This window comes from Electrophorus electricus, chromosome 9, assembly GCF_041902795.1.
Source record: "Electrophorus electricus isolate QZ-2024a chromosome 9, ASM4190279v1, whole genome shotgun sequence".
NCBI lineage: Eukaryota > Metazoa > Chordata > Actinopteri > Gymnotiformes > Gymnotidae > Electrophorus > Electrophorus electricus.
In genome coordinates this window covers 14,472,213-14,486,941 of record NC_137505.1, presented here as the reverse complement: position 1 = coordinate 14,486,941, position 14,729 = coordinate 14,472,213, and the positions used below count along the sequence as shown (strand labels likewise).

The 14,729-nt window shown below is 43.1% G+C and overlaps 2 protein-coding genes across 2 annotated transcripts in view; both read left to right on the top strand.

Moving 5' to 3' along the window:
* Positions 1 to 6,968, top strand: part of LOC145659213 (homeodomain-interacting protein kinase 2-like) — a 92,708-nt gene extending 85,740 nt beyond the window's left edge. The window contains exon 11 of the mRNA XM_081720358.1: positions 6,821 to 6,968. Coding sequence (XP_081576484.1) covers positions 6,821 to 6,968 — 148 coding nt within the window. The remainder of the gene's footprint in view (positions 1 to 6,820) is intronic.
* A 330-nt stretch (positions 6,969 to 7,298) lies between these two features.
* On the top strand, positions 7,299 to 14,200 carry LOC145659212 (homeodomain-interacting protein kinase 1-like). Its single transcript, XM_081720357.1, has 9 exons — positions 7,299 to 7,416; positions 10,373 to 10,788; positions 11,119 to 11,492; positions 12,151 to 12,274; positions 12,708 to 12,827; positions 12,950 to 13,036; positions 13,337 to 13,518; positions 13,662 to 13,892; positions 14,161 to 14,200. Exons 1-9 carry the CDS (start codon positions 7,299 to 7,301, stop codon positions 14,198 to 14,200), a joined length of 1,692 nt encoding a protein of 563 aa, XP_081576483.1.
* The last annotated feature ends 529 nt before the right edge of the window (positions 14,201 to 14,729 follow it).

Sequence of the window (14,729 nt, the reverse complement as noted above, 5' to 3'; positions counted from 1 at the left end):
TCCATTTTATTTCTCATTCACACTACATCAAAGCCAGTTCACTTAATTTTCAAATCCAGTGTGCATGCCTTAAAAGTATGCAAACTGTTCAAAACATATGCCTTAAATTAGAAAATGATATGCTGCTGATCATTGAAATAATCAACTTTCTGGAGAAGGAGAACCAGTCTCGATTGCAGTGGCTCGCACTGCTCTGTGCAAACAGTGTGCACAGAAAACAGGGATCCTCACGATTCTTTCCCAGCTGTTCGTCTTGGTTTTATTTGATAATGATTCTCTCATCAGAAATGCAAAATCTAAGTACTGAACTCTGTTAAAATTCTTATAATAAATGCATTTATCTATTATATTTACACATATTTTCTGTGTTTGAACAGGCATGGTATGGATATATATACTTTGACATTTCCCAGATCTATAAACAAATCTCACATACAAGACAGAATTCTGATACCGCACCTTTTGCAAAATTGTACATTTGCCATTAGATCATGTTTGGCTTGTGTTTTAACCTGTGCTAGAAGCCTCCAGGGTAAAACACAAACCAAACATGATGCCTTGCCGGCTCCTGAATATCCCTTTCAGTATCTACAGATAGACTACGCACATGCCACCTTGTAGTCAGTTGAAGTACCTGCTGGTGATTGTAGACAGGTTTTCCAAGTGGACTGAGGCATTTCCTTGTTCTTAGGTTAAAATCCTAGCCAAGGAGATAATACGGAGGTACTGTGTGCCTTGGGTAATAGATTCAGGTTAGGGACCCTGTTTCATTTCCAAGGTAACTCAGAAACTATGCACCTACCTAACTATTGACTGGAAATTTCACATCCCTTATCATCCTCAGTCATCTGGCATTGTTGAGAGAATGAAACATACCTTGAAAGAAAGGTTAACAAAGGCTATGATGGAAACAGGAAAGAAGCGGATACATCTACTGCCAGCGGTGTTATGTGAGATCAGAATGACGCCCAGTGCCACCAATAAATTGTCACCGTTTGATGTAACTTTTGGTAGACCATTTACCATTCCATGGGTCAGATGTAACCCAGGTGTTTCTCATTCAGGTGACATGGACGTGATCTTGGTGGACTACACCCAAATGTTGATTGAGAAATTGAACAGTGTGCATGGTAATGTCGCTTGCTCTCTCCCTCTTCCCGCAGACAAGCCTACTCATGCATTTATTCTAGGTGACACTGTTTTGGTCAAATCACTGAACCCTTGGAAAGCTGGTAAAGCTGCGTATGGACCCCCAACAACCGTGATCGCAGTGACCCGAACCGCTGTGCTAACATCGGGATCAGCACAGTGGATACACACCAGCCGGCTGAAGAAATCACCAGTAGCTGACGCGTCCGACAAGCAAAATGCACCTAAACACATTCACATATAGTACAAAATTTGTTATATGATTTCATGCTGAGGGACTGGCCCTTGGCTGCACCACACACCAAGGAAGTACTCCTTGGCCCTGTATGTCAATACACTTTAGCATTGGTATTATAACTTGATAGATATCCTTTCTGCCTATTAACATCCTTTTGCTGACTCTTTGGTCCTTTCCTGAAAGGTTCTTGCAAAACCTTACTATAGGAATAATGGGCCCCATTCATTTGATTATATTGGCATTATTTTCAGTCTCAAAAAGTACAAAATGGGGGATAGTGGGCTTTCAGAGTCATCAACAACAGTGTAATGGTAAATTAGCTTGTGTGGTCTCCCTGGTAGCGGTAGGAGAGGTGGAGCCAGGGAAGGACTGTTTGGTTTGTCAAGCATTCCATACACCCTGGGTACCAGTCCTGGTAGATGATGTTATGGCAGCAGCACTTAATCATAATTCATCCGACTGTCAGATCAATATGGGAGTACGGTTTATACGAAATGTATCTAAGGCAGCAGCTGCCAGTGGTAATCTCCCCGCATGGGCCTTGTTTGGTCGTTCATGGCCAAACCACAGGACAGACTGTGACATTGGCAGTTGTAAATGGTATTACCCCCATTTCAGAAATATGACCCTAGCAGTATTACCTGTGAAAGGTAGCACCTGTCTATGTTCTGCAGGCTTGCCTGATTGTCCATTTTTTGGTCACACGCTGTGTATAAATGAGGTATGGACATTAGGCACGGGACTGGGCAGATGCACAATAAATAATATAACAGGCACACCGTCTCTTTGCCCTGCGATCCTGGGCACTGGCATATCTGCAGCTATCATGTGGGTATGCGGTAGGATGGAATACTCCAGCCTACCCACTTTGATTGTTAGTCATACCCGTCATCAATTTCCCTGGAAAGGATGTTGTACCCCAGCATTAACTATCCCATCTCTGGTCATATATACATGTTTGCAGTTGACATCTGACAGAGCTAAAAGGTCTGTAATTAATGGCACCCCTAATAGGTATGGTGGGTATGTACTGGCCAACCCATGGACTAATCCTGGAATGAACGCGGGTGGGAGTTTGTTCCTGGGAGGAGGAACTACTGCAGCCCTTAATAAAATTAATGGTTTGGCATGGCGGGTACTTAATTTAGCCAATAGGAGTGAAAACGCCATGGCATTACTCAATGATAAGGTAAATAAGATCCGTACCGCTGTCATGCAGAACCGCCTAGCCCTAGATCTCCTCTTGGCAAAGGAGGGAGGCATCTGCAAGGTCATTAATGAAACGTGTTGCTTTGACATCCCTAGTTACTATAACAGCATTACTGACATCATTTTGCACATGAAGACCGCTATTGCTGAGCCTCCACCCGCCGATGATTCTTGGTTCAGTTGGTTAACTGAGCTTGTCGGCCCTTGGGGATCTTGGCTCATAAACATATGTTTTCCCGTACTCCTGATTATTGTGTTGATTCTTGTTTGTGGACCCTGTTTATTGTCACTCCTGTCTTCTTTCATAACTCTCATTTCTACCTCCGTGATTAATCATGCTAATGTTGCCTTGGTGCCTGCGTATGAGAAAGGTCTATATACTGATATGTGATTCCTTTGGAATCAAAGAGGGGCGTGTTAGATACTGGAGCCTTTCTGTCTTCAGGCACCCAACGCAAGGTCTCTGCCTATCAGCCATGACATGGCGGTTTGACCGCGAGCTGGTCGCCCGAGGTCATCCGCTCCCTCTTCTTGTCTCCTTTACCGCTCCCTTTCTGTTTCTCTCTCTCCCTGTCTCTCTTTAAGGACAGCAGTGGCTCATGACGGGCACGGGAACAGCTAGTGGCTCGTTCATGCAGAGAACATCTAATCTTTACTAACCTTGTTTCTTTCCTTTCTACATAGACCCTTAGAACATGCCTCACTTTTCCCCGTCATCCTGTAGATTTAGGACACATATATACTCTGCTCTTATCACAGTGTGTTCAGTTCTTCTTAAAAGGGTAACATCGCAATTCTAAATTGTATTACAGTAAAGCAAAACATTAAAGGTTATTTGGTTGTACTATTCTATTGATCCTATAATCAGTGGCTATCAACAAGAAATGATCAAGCACAGTTTTATTGGGTGTGTGTCTGGAAAGAGAACTACAGCACCCGGTGAGATTTTTGGTTCAAGATTAATCATCATGCAAATGATTGTGATTAATGCTTTGTCTGTTTAATTCAACTATTATACTATAAACCTAATATTTTAATAGGGCTGGCAACTTTCTAGATCCGATTATTACACGTGTGTGAAGTACAGGTGCTGTAGCTTTACAAAATAGAAAATGTCCACAGTAGCCTAATTATAATATATACATCCAAAATAAACACCAGAAGCCTGGACTAATACTAATGTACATAAGTGCATTAAATCTAGGTAGGACTGCTCTTTAGGTAGGATAACAAAACACTTGTCCCGCCATATAAAAGAAATGAGAGCGTGATAAAGACTCCAAGTCGCCACCAGATGGCGCCCGAGACCGCTTAAACGTATTCCAGTCGGAGCTTCCATTTACATTAACATGCCAGGATACACACACTGGATGTTTAATCTTTCTAATGGGTAAACTATATTTTAATAGTCAGGAAATATTTTTTTAAATTATTAATCAGTTAAGGAATTCAAGCTGTTGCATTTTTCTGAGTTGAGGGAATATTGCATAACCCTGTACTGGCCAAATAATTCGATTTGATGTGCTAGTTTGTGGATTAATACCATACCAGGTATGGTGGCAACTTCCATCGAAAACTACTTTATCATCACAAACTACATCTAAGGAACTACCAGAAACGTAAGTAACGTTAACATTTTGCTTTTTGCAACATGTTTATTCTTCGTCGTTAGCGATAGTTTTATCTGTGAGAAGTGTAGTTGAATTGCTAGTCTGACGGAGAAGACTCAAGCGCTAGAAGTGCTCTGGTTATAGGGGACTTTATTTTGCGACACGTGAAATTAGCAGGCCTTTAGGGAGACCAGCAGCAACAGTTAGCTGTATAGCAGGTGCCAGGGCGCCGGATGTTGCAGGTAGTGTTAAGGTTTTAGGCAAGCATGGGTTTTCTAAGATAGTTATTCACACGAATGATACATAAAACAACCCACATGCTCTGTACACCTTAAACATCAACAAACACACTACGACACAGGGGATGTATATACATTAAAGACGATTACACATAATGCAGAACAGGTGGACAACACGAGAGGACATGGCAACACGGATGAACACACAAACCAAGACGTTTGAGGAGGGGGTGGGGCCATAACATGACATTGGCAGTCTCCCAGACATACTATTTGTGACTAGGATGCCCTCAAACGCCACAGAACTTCATCAAATAACTGAATGCTTAGAATCAGTATTCTGCTGCACACTTAATGATGTTGCCCCACTTAAGAATAAAAAAATTAGGGACAAAAAATTGGTACCTTGGTATAATGACCACATTTGCAATTTAAATCAAAACACTCACATTTTAAATAAAAAATTGAACGTAAATGGCGCCACACTAAGCTTGTAGTCTTCCGGCTTGCATGGAAGGAGAACCTTCTCAAGTTTAGAAAAGCACTTATTACCGCTCGAACAGCTTATCTCTCAAACCTAATAGAAAAAGAAAAAAATAATCCTAGATTTCTTTTTAGTACAATTGCCCATCTAACTAAGAATAAGATTGACACCAATGCTCAGATTACATCACCACCATAGTAGTAAAGAGTTCATGAATTTCTACAATGAGAAAATAAAGCACATTAGAGATAACGTTAAGAGCATTAATATGACATCGGGCAACTACTTAGGTACAACCAAGAACAACCAAGCCAAAAATGACTTTTGAATCTTTTACACCTATCCAAGAGCCAGAAATTGCATATCTGATGTTGCGCTCAAAGTCCTCCAGTGCTTACTAGATTCACTGCCCACACACTTTCTTAAAGAAATTCTACCTGAAGTAATTGAACCTTTACTAAATTTAATAAACTAATCCTTAAATATTGGCTACGTTACTAAATCATTCAAATTTGCAGTAATCAGACCACTTCTCAAAAAATCTAACCTCAACCCATGTCAGCTGTCAAACTACAGACCGATCTCAAACCTACCATTTATTTCCAAGATCCTAGAAAAAGCTGTAGTTCAGCAGCTAAGCGCATATCTGAATCAGAACCGAATGCATAAAGGATGTTGAGAAACTTTCTCTCACTTAATCCTGACAAAACAGAGGTGCTTCTATTAGACACAGAGACAGCTAGATCCTCTAATTACTCAAAGAACCTCAATGAAATCACAGTCACATCTTCCCTCACAGATAAAGATCTTGGCGGTATCATGGATCCCAGTCTCTCGTTCGAAGCTCATGTAAATAATATTTCTAGGAAGGCCTTTCTCCACCTTAGGAACATTTCTAATATTAGAAACATGCTCTCCTCACATGATGCAGAAAAGCTAGTCCATGCATTTATTACTTCAAGATTGGACTATTGTAATGCCCTACTATTAGGCTGTACTACTAAGTGGTTAAACAAGCTCCAGCTAGTTCAAAATGCAGCAGGCAGAGTGCTCATTAGAACGACAAAATCTGAATCCATCACGGCTATCTAAGATACTTTACATTGGCTCCCAATAAAATTTCATATTGATTATAAAATACTTCTAATTACCTACAAAGCATTGAATGGTCTTGCCCCACAGTTCCTTAGAGAACTCTTAGTTCATTATAAACCACCATGTCTGCTTAGATCGAAAGGTGCAGGTTCTTTACCTGTACCAAGACACTTTACTTGTTTTTTCATTTTATAATTATATTTTTCTCGGTAATTGTTATTATTGTGGTGACTGTTGTCGGCCAGAGGAGGATGGGCCCACCGTTTAGTTTTAGTTCCTCTCAAGGTTTCTTCCTCATGCTCTAGTGGGGTTTTTTCTTGCCACTGTCAGCCTTGGCTTGCTCACTGGTGGCTTGGACTTGGACATTTGTAAAGGTGCTTTGTGACATCTGTTCTAAAAAGCGCTATATAAATAACTTTTGATTTTGATTTTTGATTTGATCCCCTGAGGAAAAGCCAGAGTAGCTCCCACTCTGAGGCAGATGCTTCCTCTGTGAGCCATTTCCCACCACTGGATGAGCCCCAGAGAGAGTGAAGGATCCGCGGCCCACAGGCTGCTGTCAGAGAAGAGCGGCCCCACTTCAGGCAGGTGGCAAAGAGCTATAATTACAGCGCATACCTAAAAATACACAAATGGCATGCTTTGGAAAAATAAATATAAAAATTAGTGAGGGTCACCCTGACAGCGAATACATTTGTTTCTGTGTTTTTAAAAGTTGATTTTATTAATGAAACCTGTTTAGCATTACCGATATCATAACACCAGGTATGTACACCGTGTTCTAACGCTGTTTTAGGGAGAAGAAGAAGGGGAGCTTGACTCTGGTGCAGTCTCTGGCCCAGAACCACACCGACATCCTGCTTCCCAAGCTCCACGATGTGTGCCTGACTGTGGTCCAGAGGGGCCCTCTCAGCGACAAAAGATTCTCTAATCAAATCATATAAACAATGGCCCAAAAAGGATCTTCGCATTTTGCTGTCCGAGCTGGAATTGCTCTGTTTTGTGACCAAAATGGTTCTAACCTGATGAAGAGTCAATTTGGAATGTTCTAGCGAGGAATATCTTGTCCTTAAACATGGTAGGTAGTACAAACTGATGCTTTTCCTTCTCTGACACACCAAGTAAATCTGCCACATATCGGATGAGTCCGATCGGCGTGTTTAAACAGGCACATCCCCATGGAGTGCCTGAACACCTGAGCCCCATGTCCACTGTCTCAGTTGAAGAATCTGAGCTCCATGGTGTCGCGTGCTTCCATGACAACACTGGCGCACATGTCCACCGACCTGTGGAGGGCCATGGACGCCAAGGCGGAGTTGGTTGCCTGCATGCTGCCGCACAAGGCGGGCGAAAGCAACCTCTTCATCAGGGAGGACAAGGACCTTGCGCTCGGTGCCATGGTGCAGAGCTGCTCGCCCACTCAGGTCATTCATGCTCTGCTGGCCGGGGAACTCAGGAAGGATCACCTCACCAACACCTCTATAAATTTGTTTTGAAAACGGTCATGCAGCCATTTGACCAAAATAAATTACACTGCCAAAAGAGACTTTTAGTAGAAGACAGAAACACATTTATAGTACAGCAGAGCCCTGCTACTACGAGGCAGTAATAGTGGAATCTAGACGCTATAATAGGTTCATAATAATTACACGCTATAATAGGTTTCCAATGTTGGGCAGTAGTTTAGCTGGGGCCTGGGAATATTGACATACCTATCGATATCTTGGTGCCCTTTTTTTTTTTTGGCTCCTCCTACAGGTCCAGCAGTCTGTGATGTCATCCCACGATAGATCAGGAAGCAGCTCCCTTCGTCACCAGCTCCCTGACCAGCCCTACCATTGGCCCGTGGCCTACTCGCTCGGCCAGAGGAAAGCCTGTATCCTTACCTGTGAGAGGAAGAGGAACACGGAGAGACATGAGGGATTCGGACATTGAACATCAGCTCGATTATTGAACTTGATTATTGTAGTTTCTGGGCTTATTGTTTGTTTTAATGCCTTCATTTTTAAAAAAAAATAGTGTTTTTTACAAACAGACTAACAAACTGTATTAAATGTATCTCAAATGCAATGTGTGATTAATGTGTTTAACAAGTTGATTGTTGTATTTTGAATTCCATGGGAGGTGTAACTATAAAAAATAGTTCTTTGGCACTTAGTGGCAGTATTTGTTCAAAACACATGTAACATCAAGCTCTTATGTAACCTTTATAGGATCTTCACCTCAGACTTTGAATTTTGGCTTAATTTAAAGGGATATTGTGGGGTAATTGGAGCTAATTCTATAACTATAGTAGTGAACTGTATTACTACAGAGAAATCTTTTTGGGATTGTGTGTGTTTAAAATAGAAAACAAAAATTGAAACAGGTAATTTATCAGGTTTCAGATTTCCTGTTCTGCTGGACTGAGGGCATGTTGCTATATTGACAAAATCCAAGTAACTGCAAAATCTTTAAATAGTACAATATATAAACACAGGCAGTGGTAGTTCAACGGTTAAGGTACTTGACTTGTTCTCGGAAGATTGCTGGTTCACTGCCACGTTGCCACTGTTGGGCCCCCGCGCAAAACCCTTAACCCTCAATTGCTCAAATCGTACTCAGTCATAATTGTCGCTTTGAATAAAAGTGTCAGCTAAATGACATAAATGTAATCAGCACAGTCAAAGATTGATTAACCACACTAAGTCCAATACTAAGAGACTGGTACAGTGGATGAGGCACAGAGCAGGATACAGCACTATTTTTTGCTTTCCATCAGCAAGTGCTACCTGGATGCAGTCTTGCTACTTGGGGATTTTGCAGGCTTTGACTCCTTGGGTGTGTGATGAGGATTTTGCTTCAGTTAAACTGCTCATGAACATGTCTGACAAACCTGCACGTATGCTCTACCAGGACCTCATTTAATACTTCTCTTTCAGTAACTTGGAGCCTGTGGTTTTTGTTTGCTATTTCTGACATAACTGGGCAACATTTTACATTTAATGTATATATGGAATCCACAGAATCTATACCATAATACTGTAAAGAAATAGTATACTTTATACATTGTAGCTAGTCCATGCTAGAAGCTCCCAAACAACTCCACATAAACTTCAGCTCAAATAAGCCTCTTCCTTTCCATGATGTCCAAAAGTATTGGCGTTCAAATCATTCTTATAATAAATGGGAAGCTGATTGACAGCACGCGGACCTTTAAACGGTTAAAAGGAGAACTAAATAAGACAAGTGAAGGGTCTACGTTTTCATCTACACCTCCTCCATTTGTTGAAACAGCTGCCTTTCACGCCACTTGCCCAGGAAACATATGAAGTAAATAATAGTCACCCACCCCACTTTTTATGTAATTGAATTTTCTTTGACAAAATCTGAAGTTATCTTATACTGGAAGCATGTTTTAAAATGCCATTTAAAATGACAGGCACGATTGTTGTGGAAATTTACCAGAAAAGCACGAAATATTTAGCGTGGGATTCTGGAGAACGGATGCATGTAGACGGCTGAAATCGGTAAGCAGGTACATGTATTAGTCCTAAGAAATGTTATGTTGATAAATGTAGTACTTAATATTCGATGCTATCAAGTGATTTATATGAGTCTGCCAGTTTGGGCCCGTAGGTGCAGCAGGCGGACAAGCAGACACTAGTTTTGATTATGTCTGGACAAAGAGTAAAATAAATGTGAGCTTTTATCTTGTCTACTGGCGAGGTTCAATACGTGCACTTGAAATTCCATTTTATGACGTTACACCTGTCCATGTCACCTTGTTGCCATGGAACGAAGAGTCCGTAGAGTAGCGAATTGATATTTGGTGGAAATCTTCTCACTCCGGTCGATATAGCGTGCTAATAATTTCAATTCTTTAAATTAAGAACCACAGAACAACATGGATGATCATGAATTATATCCGTTCGGTTTTCTTGAGCCTTCTTTCCGTAAGGTTAAAGGTGGGAAAATAATCAACACTGAGGGTAAGTTATGAAGTTAACTAGCGGTTAGCGTTAGCGTTAGCTAGCTAGCGTTAGCTAAATCATAGATCGTGTTTTGTTGTTGTTGTTGTTTTTTTTTAAATCTGCTGTTTTAGTTTTAATTTTGAATATAGCCCCTAACTAGATCTGCATAGCATTCCTTTGGTTAGTGGCCCTGTTTTCATCTTTCCCTAAAGGAATATTCTCTTCCCCTTCAGATTCCTCCAGTGGGATCGCCAAGAAAGTAAAATTCGAGAGCAATTACTACCTGCGGAGTCCTGGTCCTCGGATTCGGCCGGGGACGCCCTGGCCCTCGGATCCAGGGTTCAGTTCAACCGATGGCTTACCTGCCCTGGTCTTTTCCCCCTCTGGAGCCTCAGACAAGGCTGCGTCGTCGTCCAGCCAGCGGGGAGAAGACGCCCGTCAGAAGCGATGCAGCCTGAAGAGGAAGAGAGAAGGGGAACACAGCAGCGACAGCGTACAGATCCTGGAGGATCTCTACACCCCTTCGTTGTCCAAGCGCGTGGCCAGGAGCGGAACAACCACCTCTTCCACCCAGTCCATTGCGTACTCCGGTTGTACCGCAGATAGCAGTAAATCGATAGGTGATTGTAAATACCAGCTGGTGCAGAATGAGATCCTCTGCTCTGCCTCCAACAGCTACGAGGTGCTGCACTTCCTTGGTTGTGGAAGTTTTGGCCATGTGGCCAAATGCTCCAAGAAGGACACCAATGAAATGGTTGCCATCAAGATCCTGAAAAACCATCCATTCTTTGCTCGACAGGGTCAGATCGAGGTGGGAAAGTTTTGCCTGCTTTTTTAGAGCTTTTGATATGGAATCAGCTGTAGCCCCGATTCTGTTTGTTGGTATCAGATGTGCTAACTCACTCTGTGGAATCTGTATACAGCCAGGGTAGCACAAAAACACTTGTGTTTGGTATCAGCACACTAGTTCTAATTTTCAAAGCATCAGTAGGAACTAGTTCAGATAACACATCGACAGCTTGAAGCTTACTATAAAAAGAAGGCTTAGCTACAATTGCATAAGCCATACCTGTTTGGATGTGTATTAAAAAAAAAAGTGCAGAAAAATTAAATCTGTCTTTCCTCATTTGCTCCTCCTCAGGTGAGCATCCTGAGACGGCTGAGCAGGGAGAACGCAGACGAGTTCAACTTCGTGCGTGCGTATGAGTGCTTCCAGCACAAGAAGCACATGTGCCTGGTGTTCGAGATGCTGGGGCAGAGCCTCTACGACTTCCTGAAGGACAGCATGTTCAGCCCGCTTCTGTTGAAGTGCGTCCGGCCCGTGCTGCAGCAGGTCGCCACGGCGCTCATGAAGCTGAAGAGCCTGGGCCTGATCCACACCGACCTCAAGCCTGAAAACATCATGCTGGTGGACCCCGTCAGGCAGCCGTACAGGGTCAAAGTCATCGACTTCGGCTCGGCTAGCCACGTCTCCGAGGCCGTGTGCTCCAGCTACCTGCAGACCAGATACTACCGGTGAGGGACACGTGCTGAGGCGTGTTAGAAATAAGTGTGCACTTGTTGCACTCGAGTGTGCTTTAGAGTAGAGCTGCACATTTTGGCAGTTGCGATGACCCTGCTACACATTAAAATCGTGATAAGCATTACAGTTAACTGGAGCACGACTGATTCATATTTGATTTATAAGTGGTTTAATTTTAGTGATTCATGTGAGTGCTGTTATTTAGCAAAATACCTGATGAACCCTCTTCAATGTCTGAGATTAGTTAGGATGCTCCGAGTTGCAGGCTTTGGTAATATTAGTATTGGTCATGTCTGTACAAAACTGCTGTTGCATTGTAGCTATACCGTTAATTAACCGTGTTGTTTACTGAGTAACAGTGTTTAACTGCATTGATACTCTGTATTTACTTAATGGAAAACAGAACATCATTGTAGTGTCAGTGCATTTTTGCATATAGTTCCATGTTAGAATAGTGGGTGTGTAATGTAAAGTGGTGTGTAGGGGGGAAAAAAAACCTGGACTCATCAACAAAATACTATTTAAACCTTTTACATTTTCATGAATGAATTCAGCACCGTTTGTGTTAAAGCAATTGCCGCTGAATCACCACAAACTACGGAATCAGCCGAGACTGATTTCATGATGGCGATATCTGTGTTTTTGGTCTAGGTCACCTGAGATCATCCTGGGTCTCCCTTTCTGCGAGGTCGTGGATATGTGGTCGCTGGGCTGTGTCATCGCCGAGCTGTTTCTGGGCTCCCCCCTGTATCCGGGAGCCTCTGAATATGATCAGGTAAGCACACGGGCCTTTGAGCTGTGCCTAGTCTTTTTCACGCATCTTGGGCTTGGATTCACGGAGCTCTGTAGAATTTCGCTGATTTGGGGTCGGTTCTTTCACTTTCTTTTCACACTTTTCTCACTGTGTGATGAAGACGTAAATCTTGTTTGTGAAAAGAGTGGCGTAGTGTTGCTAATGGAAATGGCCGTTCTTCTAACTATGCAGTTTGTTAGGGAGTCCATAATGGCTAGCAAGGAAGAGAGTGAATGTATGGTTTGAGCTTTTAGCTACTGCTTTGGCTAGCTTATTTTTAGGAATAATATAAATAATAAGAGTTTCTATGGCCTGTTTTTCTTTTCTTTTTCTTTTTTTTATACATGCATTTTGAAAATGGAAGGATGAACACAAAATAAAGTCGTAATCCTCTTGCCGTGTGGTGTCTCTGCAGATCCGTTACATCTCCCAGACGCAGGGCCTACCAGCAGAGTACCTGCTGAGCGCAGGGACCAAGAGCAACTATTATTTCCACAGGAGCCCTGACTCCAGCTGCCCCCTGTGGAGACTCAAGGTTTGCCAGTCTTTAAATGCCAAATACCATGTGTTTGTTTCATAAGGGATGTAACTTAATGATGTCATGTAACTTTATGGTGGAGCTGAATGGTTGATTTTTTTTTTCTTTCCTTTCTCCAGACGCCTTCAGAGCATGAGGCAGAGCATGGCATCAAGTCCAAAGAGACACGGAAGTACATTTTCACCTGTCTTGACGACATGATGCAGGTTATTTTGGCTTTTGTGCACATAACTGTACGCATTGCTTTACTGTTGTGATGTGAATTTGAAGAACGTGAGAAACAGCTTCCACGGCTCACGTTGTAGAGCAGGTTGAGCAAGGTGCTAGCTCAAAGGTCGAGCGTTCGTGCCGTTATAATGAGGAACGCACATGAATCGCTCTGGAGAACGGCGTCTACGAAAGGCAGAGCAATGCATAGTAACTTGCTGCAGAACTTGCTGCGTCTTAGGTGGATCGGTGCCCTCTGCTGGTGTTTAATATGACTCACCCCTGGGTCTCTCGCGCAGGTCAATACGACCAGTCTGGAAGGCGCAGACGTCTCGGCGGAGAAGGCAGACCGGCGGGAGTTCATCGACCTGCTGAACAAGATGCTCACGCTGGACGCTGACAAACGGATCACGCCGATGAAGGCCCTGAAGCACCCGTTTGTCACCATGAGCCACCTCCTCCAGTTCCCTCAAAGTGCCCAGTGAGTTGTTCCAGGCCTTCCAATCTACATGTCACAGTTTTTAAAAAAAATTAAGGAACACCATCTTAATTTACAAATCCAAATGGTAGTACTGTAACTTGCCCCCCGCCCGTGTCTCTCTTTCTCTCTCTCTCTCGCTGCAGTGTGAAATCTTGCTTCCAGAAAATGGAGATCTGCAATCGGCAGTGCACAGGGTGTGATGGCAGCAAGAGCCTGTTTGGCAGTGGGGGTGGGGCGGGGGGCGGGGCCAGCACAGCTGCCAACCTCAATGACACCTTCAGCAGCTGGCTCGCCCAGCACAGCCAGGTGGGACAACCGGCACAGCAGGGCGGGTTCAAGAGGTCAAAAGATCGCCAAGCAGAGAGCCGGGCTAGGTACTCCCTGCTTCTTATTGCACTTTTTAATGGTTGGCATTAGCGCTAAAACTCCACACTAATTCAGTGCAAGGGAACCCTAGAACTGGACTCGAGACCTACTGGTCTAGTGTGTGGGTCTGCATAGTGGGTACAACTGTAGTAACAAGTGCTGGATGGCTAGCTAGCTTGCTCAGTGTAATGATCAGGATTATGCTGCAGATATCAACACTTTGTTACGAAGCAAGAATTTCACTAAGGAGTAATCCTTGTTTGATCATTGTACCAGCAAGGAGTGGTCTGAGGGCAGACGGAGGGCTATGGAGTAGGTTCTGATAAATATACATTCTTGAAAAATTGTATGGGGTAGCTGAAGGTCACATTTTAGATTAGATTTAACCTTGGAATATCTTTCAGCCCCTGAAAGAACATTGTGGCATATGGTGCACTCACGCTCAACCAGGAGGGAAGATGCTGGCACCGTCATGTTGCCCAGGAGCGTTGACCTGACACACGGCAAAGTGTCGCATGATTTCCTGCATGTCTTCATCATAGAACAGAATGTCGAAGCAAGTTTTGTCCTCAGACATGCATGCCAGGGTCATTACAACACAACAAATGTTTTAGACCTTAGAGCAATCAGCTACGTACCACAAGCCACAGTATCAGAGTCTTACGGTTCATTCCGATGTCATGGTAGGTGAGGATGACCGGTCGGTTATCCCTGGGGATACCTGCCATGGTGCAGCATACAGTGCCGCATTGTCCTCCTATAAGACCCAGGTGGAGTATAAAGGTCTAGGTCTAGATGTATAAGAAAAACCTCTAAAAAGAGGTCTGATTCCACAGCAGTGGTTT

Excerpts from the sequence above, each read along its gene's own strand:
- LOC145659212 (XM_081720357.1), top strand. The coding sequence starts at position 7,299 with ATGTCCACCGACCTGTGGAGGGCCATGGACGCCAAGGCGGAGTTGGTT. Across the intron at positions 13,519-13,661 it reads CAGTTCCCTCAAAGTGCCCA|TGTGAAATCTTGCTTCCAGA; the intron begins GTGAGTTGTTCC and ends CTCTCGCTGCAG. Across the intron at positions 13,893-14,160 it reads CAAGCAGAGAGCCGGGCTAG|CAAGGAGTGGTCTGAGGGCA; the intron begins GTACTCCCTGCT and ends TCATTGTACCAG.